This window comes from Vicugna pacos, chromosome 1 (genome assembly GCF_048564905.1).
Source record: "Vicugna pacos chromosome 1, VicPac4, whole genome shotgun sequence".
NCBI lineage: Eukaryota > Metazoa > Chordata > Mammalia > Artiodactyla > Camelidae > Vicugna > Vicugna pacos.
The window spans coordinates 94814267-94832076 of NC_132987.1; the positions used below are offsets into that span (position 1 = coordinate 94814267).

The 17810-nt window shown below is 37.4% G+C and overlaps 1 protein-coding gene across 2 annotated transcripts in view; it reads left to right on the forward strand.

Annotated features, from left to right (window-relative positions):
- The window catches only part of GBE1 (1,4-alpha-glucan branching enzyme 1), a 234317-nt gene that overhangs the window by 193702 nt on the left and 22805 nt on the right, over positions 1-17810 (forward strand). For both annotated transcript variants that reach the window (XM_072967491.1, XM_072967496.1), the window contains 2 exons: positions 10806-10990; positions 12606-12736. In XM_072967491.1, coding sequence (XP_072823592.1) covers positions 10806-10990; positions 12606-12736 — 316 coding nt within the window. The remainder of the gene's footprint in view (positions 1-10805; positions 10991-12605; positions 12737-17810) is intronic.

Genomic DNA, 17810 nt, shown 5'->3' on the forward strand with positions numbered 1-17810 from the left:
TGTACCCTTGAGAGTGGAATTGGAAATACACTCTGACACATCATTTTATGGAGCTTTCATTATCTTCCCTACTGCCTGTACATTCATAATAGGTTTCCAGCTAATGTCATTCAAATCAAGTACCCAATGCCAGGTACAATGGAGAGAATACAGATGATCTCAGTTTGAATGCTAACCTTGATACTTTATACCTGCATCACCTTAGAAAGTCACATTACTTTCCTGATCTATTATCTGAAAATAGGACTAACGGCCCCCTCCCATATTGAGAGGACTTTGTGACTATTATTTAAAATAACTGCTGAAATTCTAGCACAGAGTCTGTGTACGTAGAGGGCTCTTGAGTAGTTAACTATTGCTTTTATTAATTTAATACAGATTTAGGATTACTTTATATTTCATTTACTTAAAGTGTTTTTCCATTTTCTTGATTTAAATAAAAGCATCAAGAAATATATAATTACCTTTCAATATAATAATGCTCATTCTTTAGCATTTCAAATGACTGATTTATAAATGTGTCTGCCTTTATTCTACCACACCTGTATGCAGGTAATATAAAGTTATACTGATTTTGTACTTATGGACATTGATAGTTAATAATGTTTTTTTGTTTGTCTGCTTGTTTTATTTTGACAACCTTCTTATCAAAACACTTGACCTCAGCGTTTACTTCATCCACTATTCTGTGCCTTATTAATGGGAACTTACCACCCAAAGCCATTCTAATCATGTAGATAAGTGAAGGGATTGATGGGTTTGGCCATGTTCCAAGCAGAGTTCAAGTTGAAAATTGTTTTCTGAAATGCCCAGAGCTCATTTGGCTAATGCCTCAAGACTTTTTATGCATCATTTATCAAGGGGAAGATTGGGGAGGGCAAGGCAGAATGAGGGCATTGACCTGCCTGGCTACCCCAGCTCTAGCAGAAGCACCATTCCTGGCCTCTGTGAGCTGTCACAGGGCCATGGACATGAGTCACGACGGTGTTATTAAGTGGAGGAAATCTAGGGGATGAAAGACTAAAATTGATCATGTCTTTGGTTCAAAATATTAGCTTGTAAATTTGTTACAGGAATTTTAAGGAAACCTAATAGCATACTAGTCCCTTTTTTTTTGGTGTCTTAAGATAGTAAATATATATATATACACGTACACACACGTATACCATAAAACACCTCAGAATTTAAAATTTGCGAATACAAAGCTTACATACAACTAAGATTAACCATTGTCTCCCAGGTGTTTAGTTAAATACTACCCATCAGAATATCCTAGAATAAACAAACAAAAAATAAAGCATTTTTTTCTCTTGGTACAGTTTTCAGTTCTTCAGTTTTGGCCTGAGACTTCACTGCCATCGCTCTCTTTCCATTCATCAGTGTCCTCTCTTGTTACTCAGTCTATTACAGGCCTTCAGATGTTCCTTCAGCCTGCTCGCAATTATTCCTGGTGAGCACTGTTTCCCCTTGGAAGCACTCCTCAGGGGTCAGTCTCCTGTCTCCCACCCGCCATGGTTTTCTTCTCTCCCTGGCCCTCCCTCTGCGAACTTTTCCAGGCTCCTCTTCTCCACCCTAGCCAGACGTGTGGGTGTCCCTTGGGCTTTGTCACACTCTCTTGTCTGCCACTCTTATCTGAATGTTCTTTCCAGCCAATTTCATCCACTCCCGTGGCATCAGCTACCCTGTGTTTCTAAAAGCCATATACATGCCTAGTATGAAAAGATGTTGTTTTTTTTTTTTTTAATACCAAGGGAAAGTCTGGAATTCCAAGACTGAGTTCCTAAGACTGACCCCCCCACCTTCCATGTTTATTGACATAATTTCAGGCCTATCCTCCCCAACTTGCTGTGCTGTCGTCTCAGGGCCTTTACATCTGTTCTTTGGAAAGATTTGCTACTGTTCTCTCATTTCCTCCCCTATGATGTTTTGTGGTTTTAACACTTACCGATCCCCTAAGCCTTTTTGGAGCCCTCTCCACCTCTTTAAGGAAACATGTATTTTTATAGTTGTTTAATTCTGTCTTTCTCCCTTATTAGATTGTAAACTCCTTGAGGACAGGGGCCACACTGATGTACACTGAGTCTATTATCCGATACACAGGATCCACTTCAATAGTTTTAAAATTGTAATCTTATGTTCTAGTTAAGCGAATGACCAATCTAGGGAGTCATGGGGTTTGAAATATAATCACTGACTTGCACCTTATAAATGAAGGATGTGCAGGAGGGAGGCTCCATGGAGAACCCAGAGACCCAGAGACCCAGAGGCCATAGGGTTTGATTTGAAAATAGTCCACTACAGTTAAGAGGAATGGGCATTGAAGTTTGTTTGGCTGGTGTTTTTTTTAATATTTTCATTAAGACTGTACTATATATACATACACACGTGTATTTATATACATTTATATGTGTATTTTAAGTGCATAAATAGATACACTTGATATCAATGAAGAGTTACCCAAAATCCACAGCATGGAGGCTGTGATAGACTTGAATGCTAAATCCCAGGCGCACTGCTGTGCCGCAGCTGGCATGCCACCCTTCGTATCCTCTTCTGGGTCACATTGTTACAGTTTGCCTCTGTGCCTCAAAAGCGATGGTGTAGACCGTTACTGATTGCAGAGAGACACATCCAACCTTGCCATATATTTCAGGAGTCCCTGTTGCAGGGAACACGCACAAGAACATGCTGTGGAGAAGGAAGAAGAAAAATTAGGTGTAGCCCCTGCCCAGAGCCGTCATGATCACTGTCAAAGGCAGGGCGGAGGAGTGGAGAGCAGGTTTACTTTTCAAAAAAGGGAAATCACAGCTCCTGGTTTAGAAGAATATTTTATGCTGTACCCCACCCTTTGGTGACTTGGGTATCCACTGATGGTCTGGAGAAAGACCAAAGCATTTGATTTTAAAATAGATACTTCCTCTTAAGAGTTAGTTTTCAGTACAGTTAAGAGGAGTAGGAGCTAAAGTTTTTTGGGTTTTTTTTTTATTCTCATTAAAACTGTCCCTTATTCTCATATATACATAGCTCGGTATCAACACAGAGTTATATAACATCCACAGCATGGAGGCTGTGATAGACGCTAATTAATTCCTAGGTAAAATTAGTATGCATTACAGTTTAGAGAAACAAAACACAGAAACCGGCTAATCAAAATGTTCAGCTAACAGAGCTGGGGCTTTTTTCATTAGTTGTATTGTCTCGAATTTCATCACTGTACCAGCTGGCTTCTTGTCAATTTATAGTTTGGACCTTTACATCAAACAGCAAAAAATTAATTACAGGAAAAGAAATCCCAATAGGAATTTTGCGCTTAGAGGTTTTTCACAATTAACCAGACGTGAATGGTGCTGTTTACAGAGGAAGTGGAAAGGAAGAGAAGGAACTTAGTAGAATTTTCTAGAATCTTTAATTAACTGTAGCAATGTTAGTCACTTGCTTCCCTGTTTTTGCTTTAAAGCTGTTTAGCCAAAGCTTTCAGCCTTCTGATTTCTGGAAGCACCCACTTCTGTTACTATAATGAATGCAATGAATCATGGCATGAACTGTGAATTTTCTTACAAAACGTCTCCAGTGACAGCTCAAAAAAGTACCATCCTCCCTTCATTTTGGAATGGATAACATCGTATGTATTACATTAGTGATCATAATCATAATTTAATGAGCAGAAAGATCAGGCTTTGATGGTTAGTGCCAGGTTCCTTGTAATGCATACTTTGGACTTGGAAATTTTGTTCTCAGAAGTCACACTCATTGCCTCTCTGCGCTAGAATTAGTTTAAATGTGACTTTTCTAAGCCTCTTATCTATTGAATAAACCAGCCAAAGATTTTTAAAATGCGTTCTTCAATTTAGGCTCCTACTTTTTTTTCCCCCTCTTTTTTATATAGCTTAAAAATCCTTACTTGTGTTCCATTCTTCTAGGTCCTAACATTCTAATACAGTAAGTAGTTCTTACCCTTTTTAAGACTCAGAAGCCTGGAGAGGCTGAAGAAAACCTTTCTCCCCTCAGAAAAATGCACACATGAACATACATACATATTTTGCATAACGTGTCAGGAATCAGTACGAGTGCAGGAAACCCAGGTTATAAATGCCTGTTGCTTTCATTGGGGAATATATACATATATTATGTATGCATGTAAACATAACATATATTTATATATAATTTAGAAATATACGTACACACGTATTTTTTAATTTAGTGAAATTAAAATGCTGATTCAGATCATGTGTTTCTTATTCCATCAAGTTATTTGTACTAAAACAGATCAATTACCTCCTTTGCCATTACCTGAATAAATTTAGATTTCTTATCCATCTTTATAAATAGCAGCCCTTACTTATAAGCTTATTTGTTGGCCATACTTCACTGTGCTGTCTCAAGTGCTGCCACATTTCCTAAGTCATTCATAGAGCACGGCTGAGATGAACATTCTTAACTTCTTTTAATGATAGTATTTTTCTTCATTAGGTTTGTGAGCTGTGAGCTGGTGGAAGATTCTAACAGGCATTTTCCAGTTTTCTCTGTTCAGTCTCATAATGGTTCGCTGTTATTCCAAGGTCACTTTGGAAGTCTTTCTGTGATTTGCTTCCATTTATTTTATGCTTGTGTTTACAGTTTTGAACCAAATATGAAATTTAATGTTGTGTTGGTCTACATTAAACTTAATTTGCCCCTTGTCAAATCGTTTACAGCAGAGATAACATTCAAAAGCCACTCTGTAGAATGTTCTGTCTGCAATCACTAGTATAATTTTTCTGTTTCTTTGTTGTATGCAGCTTTCTATATCTTTCAGTATAAACAGAAGCCTCTCCAGGAGATTTTCAGAAACTCAAAATTAGTCTCTAATAGAGATTAATAAATTATTCTCTAATAGTATAGGATCTTTATATCATATTTTTAAATAGTTTTTTTCTAACTCAGAAGTTTAATTTCATGTTCCATACTGTAAGTATGCTTATTGGAATTGTTCTTTAGTGACATGCAAAATCCCAAATTGGGTTATGATACCAAACATTCTTCCCACTTGCATCTTTCCCCTATTTTTTTTCCATGGAATAAATTTTCTTCATAGTAGTTAATAATTTTTAGATGTTATTGAAAAAATAAATGAATGTTTAAGATCAGTGTATGTTGGAAGGTACTAAAGTGAAATCTTTAAAAGTATTTTTTATTATTTAAATTAAAGTAGGAACTTAAACATATACATTAAGGAATATAATTTGTGTGTGTGTTAAACATGATTTTCAGGCAACAACTTGGCAAATTATGCCTGTGTCTTCAAATAAATAGAATGTTCAAAACTTGGGAAAGGTTTTCTCTTAGAATCTTGGCGGTTGTTTACCTTTGAACAGCTATTTTACTTATTCAGTTTATGTTAGGGAAATATCAGATAAGTATACAGAGATGCATTTATAAGGCTGCTCATTTTTATAATACTAAAATATCATAAAAAGCCTAAATGACTACTGTGAGGAAAATAGTTAAATAAAATTGCATTCTATGCACACAATGGAATACCATCCTGGTGCTATACACTTATTAACATAGAAAATGCTCATATTAAAATTCAAAATAGCATAGAATATAAATCTACCTTTTTTCAAAAACAAATTTAGGTAAGTAGGTAGATAATTGGGTAGGTAAGATGATGGCTAGATAGATGGTTGGATGGATATGTACAGAAATACAGATATGACTAGAGACAGAGATACAGATATGTAGCTATTGCTATATCTACAAGTGAAAATAAATAAAATATTTACCTAAAGGGAAACAAGGGTGTCTTATTTTGCTTGGGCTGCTGTGATGAAATGCCAAAGACCAGGTAGCTTATAAACAATAGAAATTTATTTCTGTCAATTTCTGAAGTCTGGGAGTCTGAGATCAGAGTACCAGCAATATTGAGTGGTGGTCATACTCACTCAACTGAGTCATAGACTTCTAGTTGTAGCCTCTTGTGGTGGAAGGAGAAAGGGAGCTCGGTGGAGCCTTTTTTATAAGAGCATTAGTCCCATTACTACAGGCTCTACCCTCGTGACCTAAACACCTTCCACAGCCTCACCTCTTAATACCATCACAGTGAGGATTAGGATTTCGACATACGAATTTTGGGGGACACTAACACTCAGGTCATAACAAGTGGCTACCCGGTAAGATTTCAGATATTGTTTCTGTACATCTAATTGTGATTTTTAAAAATAATGTGTCTGTCAGTACTTTACTTACACAATAGAAATAACAATAAAAGAAAATATAATACTGTAACAGTAGTGGCCAGTATTTATTGAGCCACATATTGTGTCTTGCACTTACACACAGTTTGCAGGTGTTACCTCATTTACTTGTAATTTTGCTACTCTTCAGTCCTTATTTATGCTATAGGTTGTAAGGATGTGAATTTTCATGCTACAAAGTTAGAAATAAGTGACAATAATGTAATTTCACATTGGATCAGTTTTTGAATGGAATCCATGAATCCTTGAGGCTTCCTCTGTGTGTGTGTTTCCGGGGAGCAAGTACTTAACTTTTAATCAGATTATGAGATTAGTTAATTCTGTTTCCTGTAGGTCAAATTCACCATTTAATTCTGTACTGACAAAAACTAGGCTTCCGAGAAGGGGTACTAAGAGAGAAGCTCAGCTATACACTGAAGAAGGATTTATGTTTTCACCTCATCAGTCTACCTGAGGCAGTTAGAAAAGATGGCAAGCAACAGAAACTGTGACCTGAGTCATGTTTTCAAGAAGGCTGGAGAGAAATTAAGATGATGAGGAAGTCTTGGTAGCATTTCAGCCAGAACAGAATTACAGTTTTAGAAGGTTGTCCAAAGTGTTAATTGTGGGTGGAATATAATCAACTGTGTACTATATGTGTGTTATAAAAATATGTATGATTTATAGCAGAATATATACAACATATAACATATACATGAGAATATATAGTAAATAGTGTATAGCATGTGTGTGTATAACTATAAGTAACCCCTGAGAGCTGGTTCAGAGGTTACAGGATGAACATGTAGTAGGAATAATGAAGGAAGAGTGGGGTGAGGGAGTTCCCAACATAGCAACCTGGTTTGTCCTATCAGTTTGGGTTCCTTGTAGCAAAATTACTTTCACATTTAATTCTGCCTTTTAAGATCTAAAATAATAGACAATTCAAAGAATGTTAATACTTGGCTTAGGGAAATGTGCTTGTATTATTAATTATGTGAATAAATGCATCAATGGAGTAAGGAAAAGAATGGAGTACCATGAAACCTAGTGAACAGAGGCCAAGTAGCTGTCTTGCGTTCATCATGGTTGCTGGTATACCTGCTGCAGAGTCGAGCTGGTCATTTCCCTCCTCAGATTGATGGGAGCTAGAAATGCTAGCGTAATAACTCTCACCTCTTGCCCTTTACATCGTTCTTTCCTGAGCATCACCATTAAAGAGTGTATGACGTGAAAACTGCCGTACATTAAAAGCTTTAACCGCCAGACCCTGTACCAAGTGCCTTACTTACCTCGTTTGAATCTTAAAAGAGCTTTTACGAAGCTTATCCTATTTTACAGATGAGGAAACTGAGCCCTGGAGAGACTCGGTTGCCTAAATTCGCATCACTCATAAATGTCCCCATTGGGATGGAAGCCCAAGTCTTGCTGACTTGGAAACCTGTGTTCATGGGCATCACACTCTTGACTCAGATGTAAAGAACTTTCAAATCTCCATGCTGTTAGTCTTTAAGGTGTGGTCTTCAGCCCACTGACTTTCAAAATACTACAGGGAGGCTGGTGAAAATGTAGATTTCCATCTGGACTTACCCCAAAGGTAATGAGTCAGAATCCTTAGAGGATGAACATTGTTAGTAAGCCTTCTTGGAATCTATATGTTCCCTCTGGAGCATGTTATAGATTGAAAAAGCACAGCTCTACACTCTCTTATTCCTATACCAAAAGGGTAGCATTTTGCACTGACCACTCTCCTTAAAACTCTTCTTAGCCTTCTGTGTTTTTTTCTCATGTCCCTCTTACTCGCTACCCAGTGATGCTCTGTCTTGTCTAATCAATCTTTCTGCCTGCAGTTCCTGGGACACTGCCAGGGGTCCTTTTTCCTCCTGTGGCCGTAACTACCGTTGCTTATCGAGGCCTTAACAAATGAGTCTTGCTCCTCACCCCTGTTTCTCTCCTGAATTTCACTACTGTATTTTTATCAATGTTCCTTTAAGTTTGCAGATGCCTTCATATTCTTCAGGTCTTAAACTTAGCGTGCCCCCAAATGAACTCTTTATCTTCCTCTGCCCCCATTTTCCCCAGGATAAAGGAACTGCTTATTAATCCCGGAGCCTGCTCGGGGACCTGTGGTCACACAAACATGGAAGTGTTTTGCTTGTAGGAAGCCTGGGTCCTGTTTGTGGGCTGTTATACTTTCGCTGCCTTGTGGCATTTCTAGTCTCTCCAAAATTCCCCGCTAGTTGAAATCCCGCTGGTCCTTGGACATATAATTTTCCCCAGATGGGCAGTACATTCATTATCAGTAAAGAACGTACTCTGACTGCAGTTCTGGAGTGATGTCATTTTGCTGGTTGGGTGGATGATGGAACGAGCTATGTCATGAGCTGACCATGGGCTGATGTGAACCAGGCTGCCGACCTAGGTGGGACCCCATGGTGCAGCAGAGAGAAGTTCCTATATCACTTTATGGCACCATAAAATAAATAAAGGTCTACAGAGTCAGAAATCTTACTCCCTTCCCTGTCACATAGCAGGCAACATCATAAAAAAAAAAATGTTATTTAGACTGAAATACTAGAATTAAGAAAAATTTTTGCAGGTACTTTTTAATTTTCATGAAGCTGCTATAGACATATTTGTTTGGGTGTTATTTTTATTTTGGTGACTATGGTCCTGAAAAGTTAAATGTAAATTGCAGTGTTTCTTAGCAGAGTTTACCATTTAAAGCAGCTCGACAGTAAATCATTTTTAATTACATCCTAGCTTATTGGTTTTTATTTATTAGAATATTAATATATGAGCTTCTTTTTTTATATTTTATTTATTATTGTGTTGCTTAATTATCTTTTTGGGGGGGAGGTAATTAGGTTTATTTGTTTTTAGATGATGTACTGGAGATTGAACCCAGGACCTGGTGCATGCTAAGCATGTGCTCTACCACTTGAGCTATACCCTCCCCCATGAGCTTCTTTTTTGCCTTTTTTATTGAAGTATAATTGACATAACATGATATTAATTTAAGATGTTTAACACAATGATTCAATATCTGTATAGATTGCAAAATAGTCATCACAATAACTCCATTTCACCTCCATACATAGTTCCAAAAATGTTTTTTCTTGGTTTTTTCTTTTTTTTTGACTTTCTTTAACTTTATTATCCTTTTTCTTAAAGTTGGAAATTCTAGACTACTCCTTTTTTTTTATTGAGTTATAGTCAGTTTACAATGTTGTATCAATTTCTGGTGTACAGCCCAATTTTTCAGTCATACAAAAATGTTTTTTTCTTGTGATGAGAACTTTCAAGATCCTCTCTCCTGGCTACCTTCAAATATACAATAAAGTATCATTAACTATAGTCACTGTGTTATACATTATATTTCCATATTTATTTATTTTATAACTGGGAATTTGTATCTTTTGACCCCCTTCACCCATTTCCCCCCACCCCCACCCCTACTTCAGGCAACCACCAATCTCTTCTCTGTATCCATGAGCTTGGTTTTTCGTTAGTTGGTTGGTTGGTTTTTTTAATTGTCATTATTCTTTAGATTCCACACATAAGTGGGTTATATGGTATTTGTCTTTTTCTGACTTATTTCACTTAGCAACTAGTTCCTTTAAAGTAGGACAAATTCATATTGGCTATGTACTTTCTAACTCAAAGGAGAAATTTGTGGCTTAGAAAAGTGTAGCATTAAAGTGGTAAATGTACGTAAATTTTAGAATGTAATTTTTAATTTTGGGGGGAAAAAAGAAGCCATTAAGTAGAAATCTAACTTGGGGAAGACAATGGGAGCCAATCTAGCAGACAACTAATATCTAAATTTGATTTTCAGAATGGATAATAGATAATACCTATGTGTTATTATCATTTTTAAAGTAAATTGGGTTTCTGGTTCTCATCATCATGATGAGAAATGATATTTCAATGAGTTACCAACCAAGTGTCCCATCTATACACACACACACACACACATGCACACACACACAAGTATGCACACTCCCAGACACACTGAAGTTTAAAGTGTACTTGCCTCATGTGATGAGGCAGAAAGAACTTTGGATTTTAATCAGAAGGACTAAATTTTAATGATGGCTTTCCTACTTATTACCTGTGTGAGGTTGGACAAATCTCCTGACTGCCCAGAGTTTTGGATTTTCTTCTGTGAAATGGATATAATAGTTCCTTTGTGGATCAAAAAATAACATACATGCAAAACCTTTGGAAACTGTAAAGCGTTGTGCAGATTTCAGAGATTATGGAAATAAAGATTTCTAAAATTACTCAGATTTCAGAGATTATTTTAGGGCTGCAATAACTATGACAGAGCTACTGTCCTCAGTTTGTGCATGAGGAAGATGACATGTGGAACAAGGAATAGGTGGCCGGGCTAAAACTGGGCCCTGGGATGCTGCATGCTAGACTATGCTGCTTCTGAACCAGGGTTGTATGGCATTTAAAGGACACATCTATAGTAAATTATAATGTAAGCTAATTTCAAGAACTTTAAAATATACAATTAACTGAGTTACCTTAATAAGAAATGCTACTATACCAGGTGATGTTTATATCTGTTTTCTGATACAGGTAATGAATTTGGGCATCCTGAATGGTTGGACTTCCCAAGAAAAGGAAATAATGAGAGTTATCATTATGCAAGAAGGCAATTCCATTTAACTGATGATGACCTTCTTCGCTATAAGTTCCTAAATAACTTTGACAGGGATATGAATAAATTGGAAGAAAGATGTGGTTGGCTTTCAGCGCCACAGGTAAGCTCTTTGCTCTAAATGTTATGTTTTAGTCACCAGTGTTGCACATGCTTAGAATGGCAATCGATGTAAATCCACATGCAGATCTTCTAAGCAGCACTGTGTTATGCAGTGTGTCGTGCCCTGTGACGTACTTCAAGTTGTCAAAACATGCCACTGAGGTCTCCCCAATGGATAATGAAAATCTTAAACATAATTCCCTGCTTACTTTCCCGGTTAGTGTGTTGTTATTGTTTAAATTTAGTAATTTTTTATTCCAGTTGGTTAAAATAAATGACAAAAGCTCCACATGGAATCCATTTTTGAAATTGCTGTGGAAACATCTTAATTGTTTTGACTGTTTTTCTTTATACAAACAATTATGCTGTCGTAAAGAAACTACTCTGACAACACGGAGATTTCTTTATTCCTTTTTTTCCTTCCTTTACTGGTCTCTGACTTGTCATTTCAGTAGATGCCATTAGACCTGTCCGCTGTTTTGTATTTTTCATGAGCCTGACTCTCCTCTGGCATCAAAGTCTCAGTTTTCAATAAGTTTTAGAAAATGTAATTAACAGGTGCAAATAAAAAACAGGTTTTTTATTTTTTTCCCCTTGCAAAAATTAGCATATAGTATGTGTTACTTATAATCCATTTACTTTTTACTGGTGCTGTTTGAAATGACTGTTGATGTGTTTTTACTTTGGTGTCTCTGATTTTTTTTTTTTTTTTTTAGTGCTTGAACAAAGGTACTTATATATTCAGTAAGATTGGCTACATGACACGAATGCCCTAATCACATTTATTAGCAGTGCTATTTCAGGAAGAGAGAGCAAAATGATGCTCCTTTTCAACATGAACAATGTTGAATACCAAAAGGCATACTGTTTACTCTAGAGTCTTAGTTCACATTTATAAATTACCCTGAGTGGTGCCGCTGATATGCATGAAAATAAGTCCTCTCAACACAGGGACTGGAAGACAGTGGGGTTGAAAAAGCAAAGGCTTCTCACTGCCTGCTGTAAAATGTGACGTAGAAAATAAGAGAGTTTGTAGATGTAATTTCTTTCCAGATTTCCTCTTTTATTAGATAAAAAGAAAGTATAATGGGGGACTTTTGGTTGCTTTTGAATCTGACAAAGTTGTGCAATAATGTAAAGTTTTTAAGAAAATTACAGCTTCAGAAATCTGGGTAGAATTACAATAGAAAAGTAGTTTTATGAACTTTACCTCACTCACCTAGGGACTCAAACAAAAGTCTGAAAGGAAGTTCACTTATAAGTAGATTGAATATACACCCACCCCCACGCACACAAATGCTTTATGTATAGCACAGGAACTGTGTTTTCACCTAGAACCTAAGCCACGACCCAGATCCTCTGTGCTTTGTTTAAAATTGCCAAGTGAGATTTTTACACTCTTTAAGCAATTTTTGGATGGAGGCTGTTGTTGGCTTGGAGTTTGATATGGCAAAATTGCAACCTGTTCAAAAAATATAACATGCTGGTATTTTCAATGTTGGGTTAATAACTAACAAGGCTGTTAATAAAGACAAAAATAACTTTTTTTGTAAAGAATTTACTTGTAGCAGCATCTGGGTATTATTTACATGTATTGTGTGTGTTCATTCTTACAGGCTCATGTGAGTGAAAAGCATGAAACCAATAAGGTCATTGTTTTTGAGAGAGCAGGTCTTCTTTTTGTTTTCAACTTTCATCCAAGCAAGAGCTATACTGATTACCGAGTCGGAACGTCATTGCTGGGAAAATATCCTTTTTGCTGCCAATGAGTATGACTGTCTGCATTCAGTGTTTCATTACATCATAGAGCATGAGAAAGAGTAACGCTGATCTTGGGGACAGTAGCTCTCAGTTTCTCCATCTGAAAAATGAGGGACTTGGAAGTAGCTGATTGATTAATCTTTAGTTAAATTTAGATAAATCTCAGTTCAGTTATGCCAAATTAATCCTAGTCTCCATTCTGGCTCTAAAGAGGATGATTTTAAACGTTTTCTTAAATAATATCTTGATCCAGTACATAGTACGGGAGATGACTGAAGTTTCCCTATGAAAATATTTCATAAGTTGCCTCTGAGAATTGTCTCCATTCCCCTCTCCACTGAGTGAGCAAGCAGACCATAGCTGTAAAGATTGCTCCCTTCCCTTTTCTGTTTCCTGTCTCCTAAAATAAAGGCTGTAGCTTGCTTTTGTAGGCGTGAATGGGTAAGGAATCAGGGCATGGGAGGCATAAGCAAAGGAAATAACAGGGAGAATGTTTTGATATTCTCTATATGTTCATTTAATCATCCATTCATTCCTTTCACAGATGTTTACTAAGCATCCACTTATTGAGCACCTGCACGGCCAGCCCTGTGCTAGGTGCTGGAAACATAGTAGTTTTCCTGGCAGATAGTCCCTGCGCTTTAAACTACTGGAGAAGACAAACATTAATCACTGTATGTGTGATAATTATTACAAAATGAAACGTGCTATGTATTTTAGAGATTCTGACTTATCCAGTCCATAGAAAAAGCAGAAAAAGATTCAGGACCTAGCAACAAACCAGCACAGATTGTTACGCAGGCAGTAGAAATAATATGTTCTTCCCCTGAAGGCATCACAGTGATTAATGTCTCCCACCTGAGCAAGATGTCTGTTGCCAACGTGAAGTCCTCCGTGTCGGGGTGTCTCCAGCTACAATCCACCTATTCCACTGGCTCACATAATAAAGAAAATGCATTTTGCCCAACAGTGAAAGCCCTGAGGTAGGGTGACCCCAGCACTATCATCAAGTTCCCTGGTCCGTTCTGCCTTTCTGCTTTCAACTCTCAGGGAGCCAGCAGTGTCCAAAGGCTGGCACCTGTGATGGTCGCGAGACAGCCAGGGTTCCAAATGTCACCCGCAGACGTCACAAAAGGCAAATCTATTTGTGTCTCTTTTCACGAATGAAGTCACTTTGGCAAGTTTCCTTTTGTATTCCATGGAGCAGAATTCAGTCATACCTCCCCAGAGAAATTTCTCAGGAGGAGAATGCTATAATTATGAGTAGCTTAATCAGAAATTACCCCCAAGTCTCCAGAAAGTGGCCCCTTCATGAAGTGGTTAGCCATGACAGAATGATTCTCTGACAATAAAGGAGGAAAGGGCCATGCTGCCTGGTAAGTAGCCTGTGGCGTCTACCACCACCCTGTGCTGCTTGGTGACGTTGAGGGTGGTGAGGGGTGGTTCTGCATCTTCTCCCCCGCCTTCCCAGATCGCCGTCCCACAGGACATCAGAGCATTTAGGAGGGAAGGTCTTAGCTGTGAGTAATAGCTCAAACATGCCCCAGTTAACACAGAGAATGCTCAGATCATGGGAGTCAGTTTAATGGGGTTACCTGAACTACAGAAGAGCTGAATTGTTCAGGAAGCAAATGTCCTCACCATCTCCATGAAGAAATGAAGGCACGTAGCCACTAGCACAAAACCCTTCTCAGCTCTAGACCACTGAAGTAATGCCCCTAGACTAAATCCTAGCCACTAGCACAAAACCCTTCTCAGCTCTAGACCACTGAAGTAATGCCCCTAGACTAAATCCTTCCATACCTGGTAATGTCATATAATCAGAATATCATTTTGATTATTATCAAACCAAGATGCATTTACAGAGCACTTGGGATCTACTGCAGTGTTTGTTAAGCACTGCCCTTGACCCTAAGTAGTGGAGAAGAGGTGTGTAAAACCACAGTAGGACGTGAGGCATGATGCAGTGAATGGGATGGGGCAGGAAGGTTCCACAGGGCAACAGAGGATAAGAAAAAGTAAGTAAATAAATGCAAGAGAGAGATTGATTGATTGACTAAGGAAAAGACCTTAAAGCCTGGATGAGAGAAAGAGATGGATTTGTGGATCAATTGATTGATTAAGAAAAGACCTTTAAGCCTGGGCCTTGAGAAATGTATAAAATTGTAGTAGAAGAAATTAAGGAAGGCCATTCCAGCTGTTGGAAATCATAGAATATCCTTAGATAATGGACAGTACAGTGGATTACTTGGCGAATGATGACCATAAAAAGAAGTACTCAGAGATAAAGCTGAAGAGATAGATTGAGATCACGTAATAGAAGATTTTAATGTCATATTAATTACTTTAGGCTCTTTTCTGTAGTTTCATGGTGAGTCATTTGTGCTGGGGAGCTACTTGATAAGAACATGTGCATTAGGAAGGGTTCTGATGTACCCAGTGTGTAGGAGAGCTTTCATGAGAAGAGAGATTGGAGATACAGATATTAATTATGAGAAATTTCAGTACATGTAGAAGAAGATTAGGGCATGAGCTAAAGTCATGTCAGTAGGATAGATGGGTATATGAAGCCCCTTCTTGTAGTGAGAGGACTCAGCAGCCGTTAGGACATGGGGTATAGGAAAGAAAATAGAAGGTTTCACTTTGAACAATAAGGATGGAAGTGGTATTATTACTAAGGACAGCAGAGCGAGGAGGTGTAGCCAGTTGGGGGAATAGAAAATATGAGTTTAATTTAGGATCATTGACAAATGGAAATACGTGAAATTTCAATAACGGTATTTAGGAGAAAAATCCAATGTGGCTTGAGCCACATTGATCTCCTATCTGAAGTCTGTGTAACTTTAACAGATATTATTAAATGAAAATATAGATGATAATATGGTATATTTTATTAAATAAAACCTACCCCAAAAGTTGATTTTGTTCATTGAGACAAAGTTACACTGTACATGAAAGTGTAGTTTGGCTTTGGTAAACCTTGCCGCACATTGACTCTTCAGAAATTTGGCAATTTGTTTAAGTATCTACAGACACCTGTTATACAGACACTTTCTACTTTAATAAGCACTGAATGCTTTATATTGGTGACTCATTTCAGAAAATGTACTCATTAAAGGTTGTAATGATATAGCCGTCTTGGAAAATTGGGCCATATCTTCGTGGAAGTGTCTGAGCCATTGCAACCTCAGGCGTCTGTTAGATCTCCAGGAGAGCCTTGAAGAAACGTTGTTGGTTCTTGCACTGCCAGGATTTTGTCTTCTACAGATGTGTGCCCTCTAGGACCTTTCTTACACTTGCTGCCTGTCTCATTCCTGTCTTTCTGTCAACAAGCTGTAACTAATTCCCATATGTTATTGCTTCTTCTAAGGACATTTGCATTTTAATAAAGATCTCTTTGAATAGTTAAAAGTATGCAAGACCTAATGGACTAGCTATCTAATAGAATAATTTCTGTTTTTTAATTGAAGTATAGTCAGTTTACAATGTAGAATAATTTGTTTTATATGGAGGGCATTTTTTTTTTTTGAGGAAAGGAGAACAGGAGAGCCTTTGCACCATACCTTAAATCATACTTTCTAATTAGCTGTATTAATACTGCCAGACCTAACTCCCAGCTTGAAAGTACAAAATCATCTGGATTTTGCAGTGTTGTATATACTCTAGTGACCCAGTTCAGTGCAGAAATGCTATCTTTATATTCCTTCACAAACCACAGCTGTCATTAGAATACTTTCCAGTCCTAGGAATCTATTTCACAAGGTAAACAATAAAAGTTTTTTTTTTAATTTTTGAAAACGTTGCCTTAAATGTAAATGTATTAGTTCTGTACTCTAGGGCTAATTGCCTGCTCTATGTGCCGGCTGTTCAAATCAGAAAGGCCCTTAACCTGTTCCTCCCAGTGCCACCTCTCCTTCATCTTCCTTCTTCCAGACCAAATGTACCTCTGGTTTCTTTAATAGATTCTTGTGATGCTTTCCAGAAACTGTTACCATCATGTTTCCCTTATCAGAGTACACCCAGCATTGTTCACACTCCTCTTTATTGTGTCTCCAGAACCAACAGCAGAACATTCTAGAAACAGTCTGGCCCATGTGACATAGAGAGAGCCCCATTCCTTCCCCTTTTCTAGAGATGGCTTGTTCGTTAATGTAGTTTAAGTCACATTAGCTTTTCTGGCAGCCATCCTATTTTTCATTCCTATTGTATTTTCATTCAAGTAAGTCTTTAGTTTTTCTTTATGTCTGCTAGTGTTATGTTATATCTTCTTTATCTTTATTTATTCAATTAATAATTTTAAGTAAAATCCCAGAGTTAACACTGAGCATTAAAAAACACTATATCTGGTCTCTAATCCGTTAATAGAGAAGATAGAAGAATGCTGGAGTATGAATGCACCATCTTCCCTAAGCAGTGGATAGAGCTCATCTTCCAGCGTCTTGTTGTTCCCAGCTTAGTTTAAACAGTCCTTTTTATTATCCTTAGCATTTTACAAGTCTCATTTCTTTTTGGTCTTTCCTCTTTATGACTTTCTTCTTACATCTTTAAGCAACATTGCAGTTCAGCATTATAGAATCATTTCAGGTACAGAAAGTGCAAAACTGTTAGGATTTCTACACTATATTTTCTAACTTTACCAGAGTGTTCTATGCCACTGATATTTCCAACTACTGAGCCAGTGAATTGAATACAGATTTTTCTCTGTGAAGGAGCCACAGTGGCAAGATTGGATGTATTAATCAAGTCAAGAAATTCATCAAATTTTTAATTCCCTGGAAAGCAGGATTTGGTACCAGAACAAATTTAAAGTTTCTAAAGAAGTCATTTGAACTTCTTCTGTCACTATGAAATATAAACCCGCAATAGGTAGCATGTCTGAATTCTTGAGCAGTTCCATTTTTTGAACCTGTATATCTTGTATATCAAATTGCAAAACATCAACTTTCACTCAGATCTGTGTGGAATATGTGGTGACTGTCTTCCCAAGAAACTGTTATAAGGGGAGCTATTTTGGGGGCAATGCCAGGCAAGATAGAAGACACCCTTTAAGGAGGATTTTT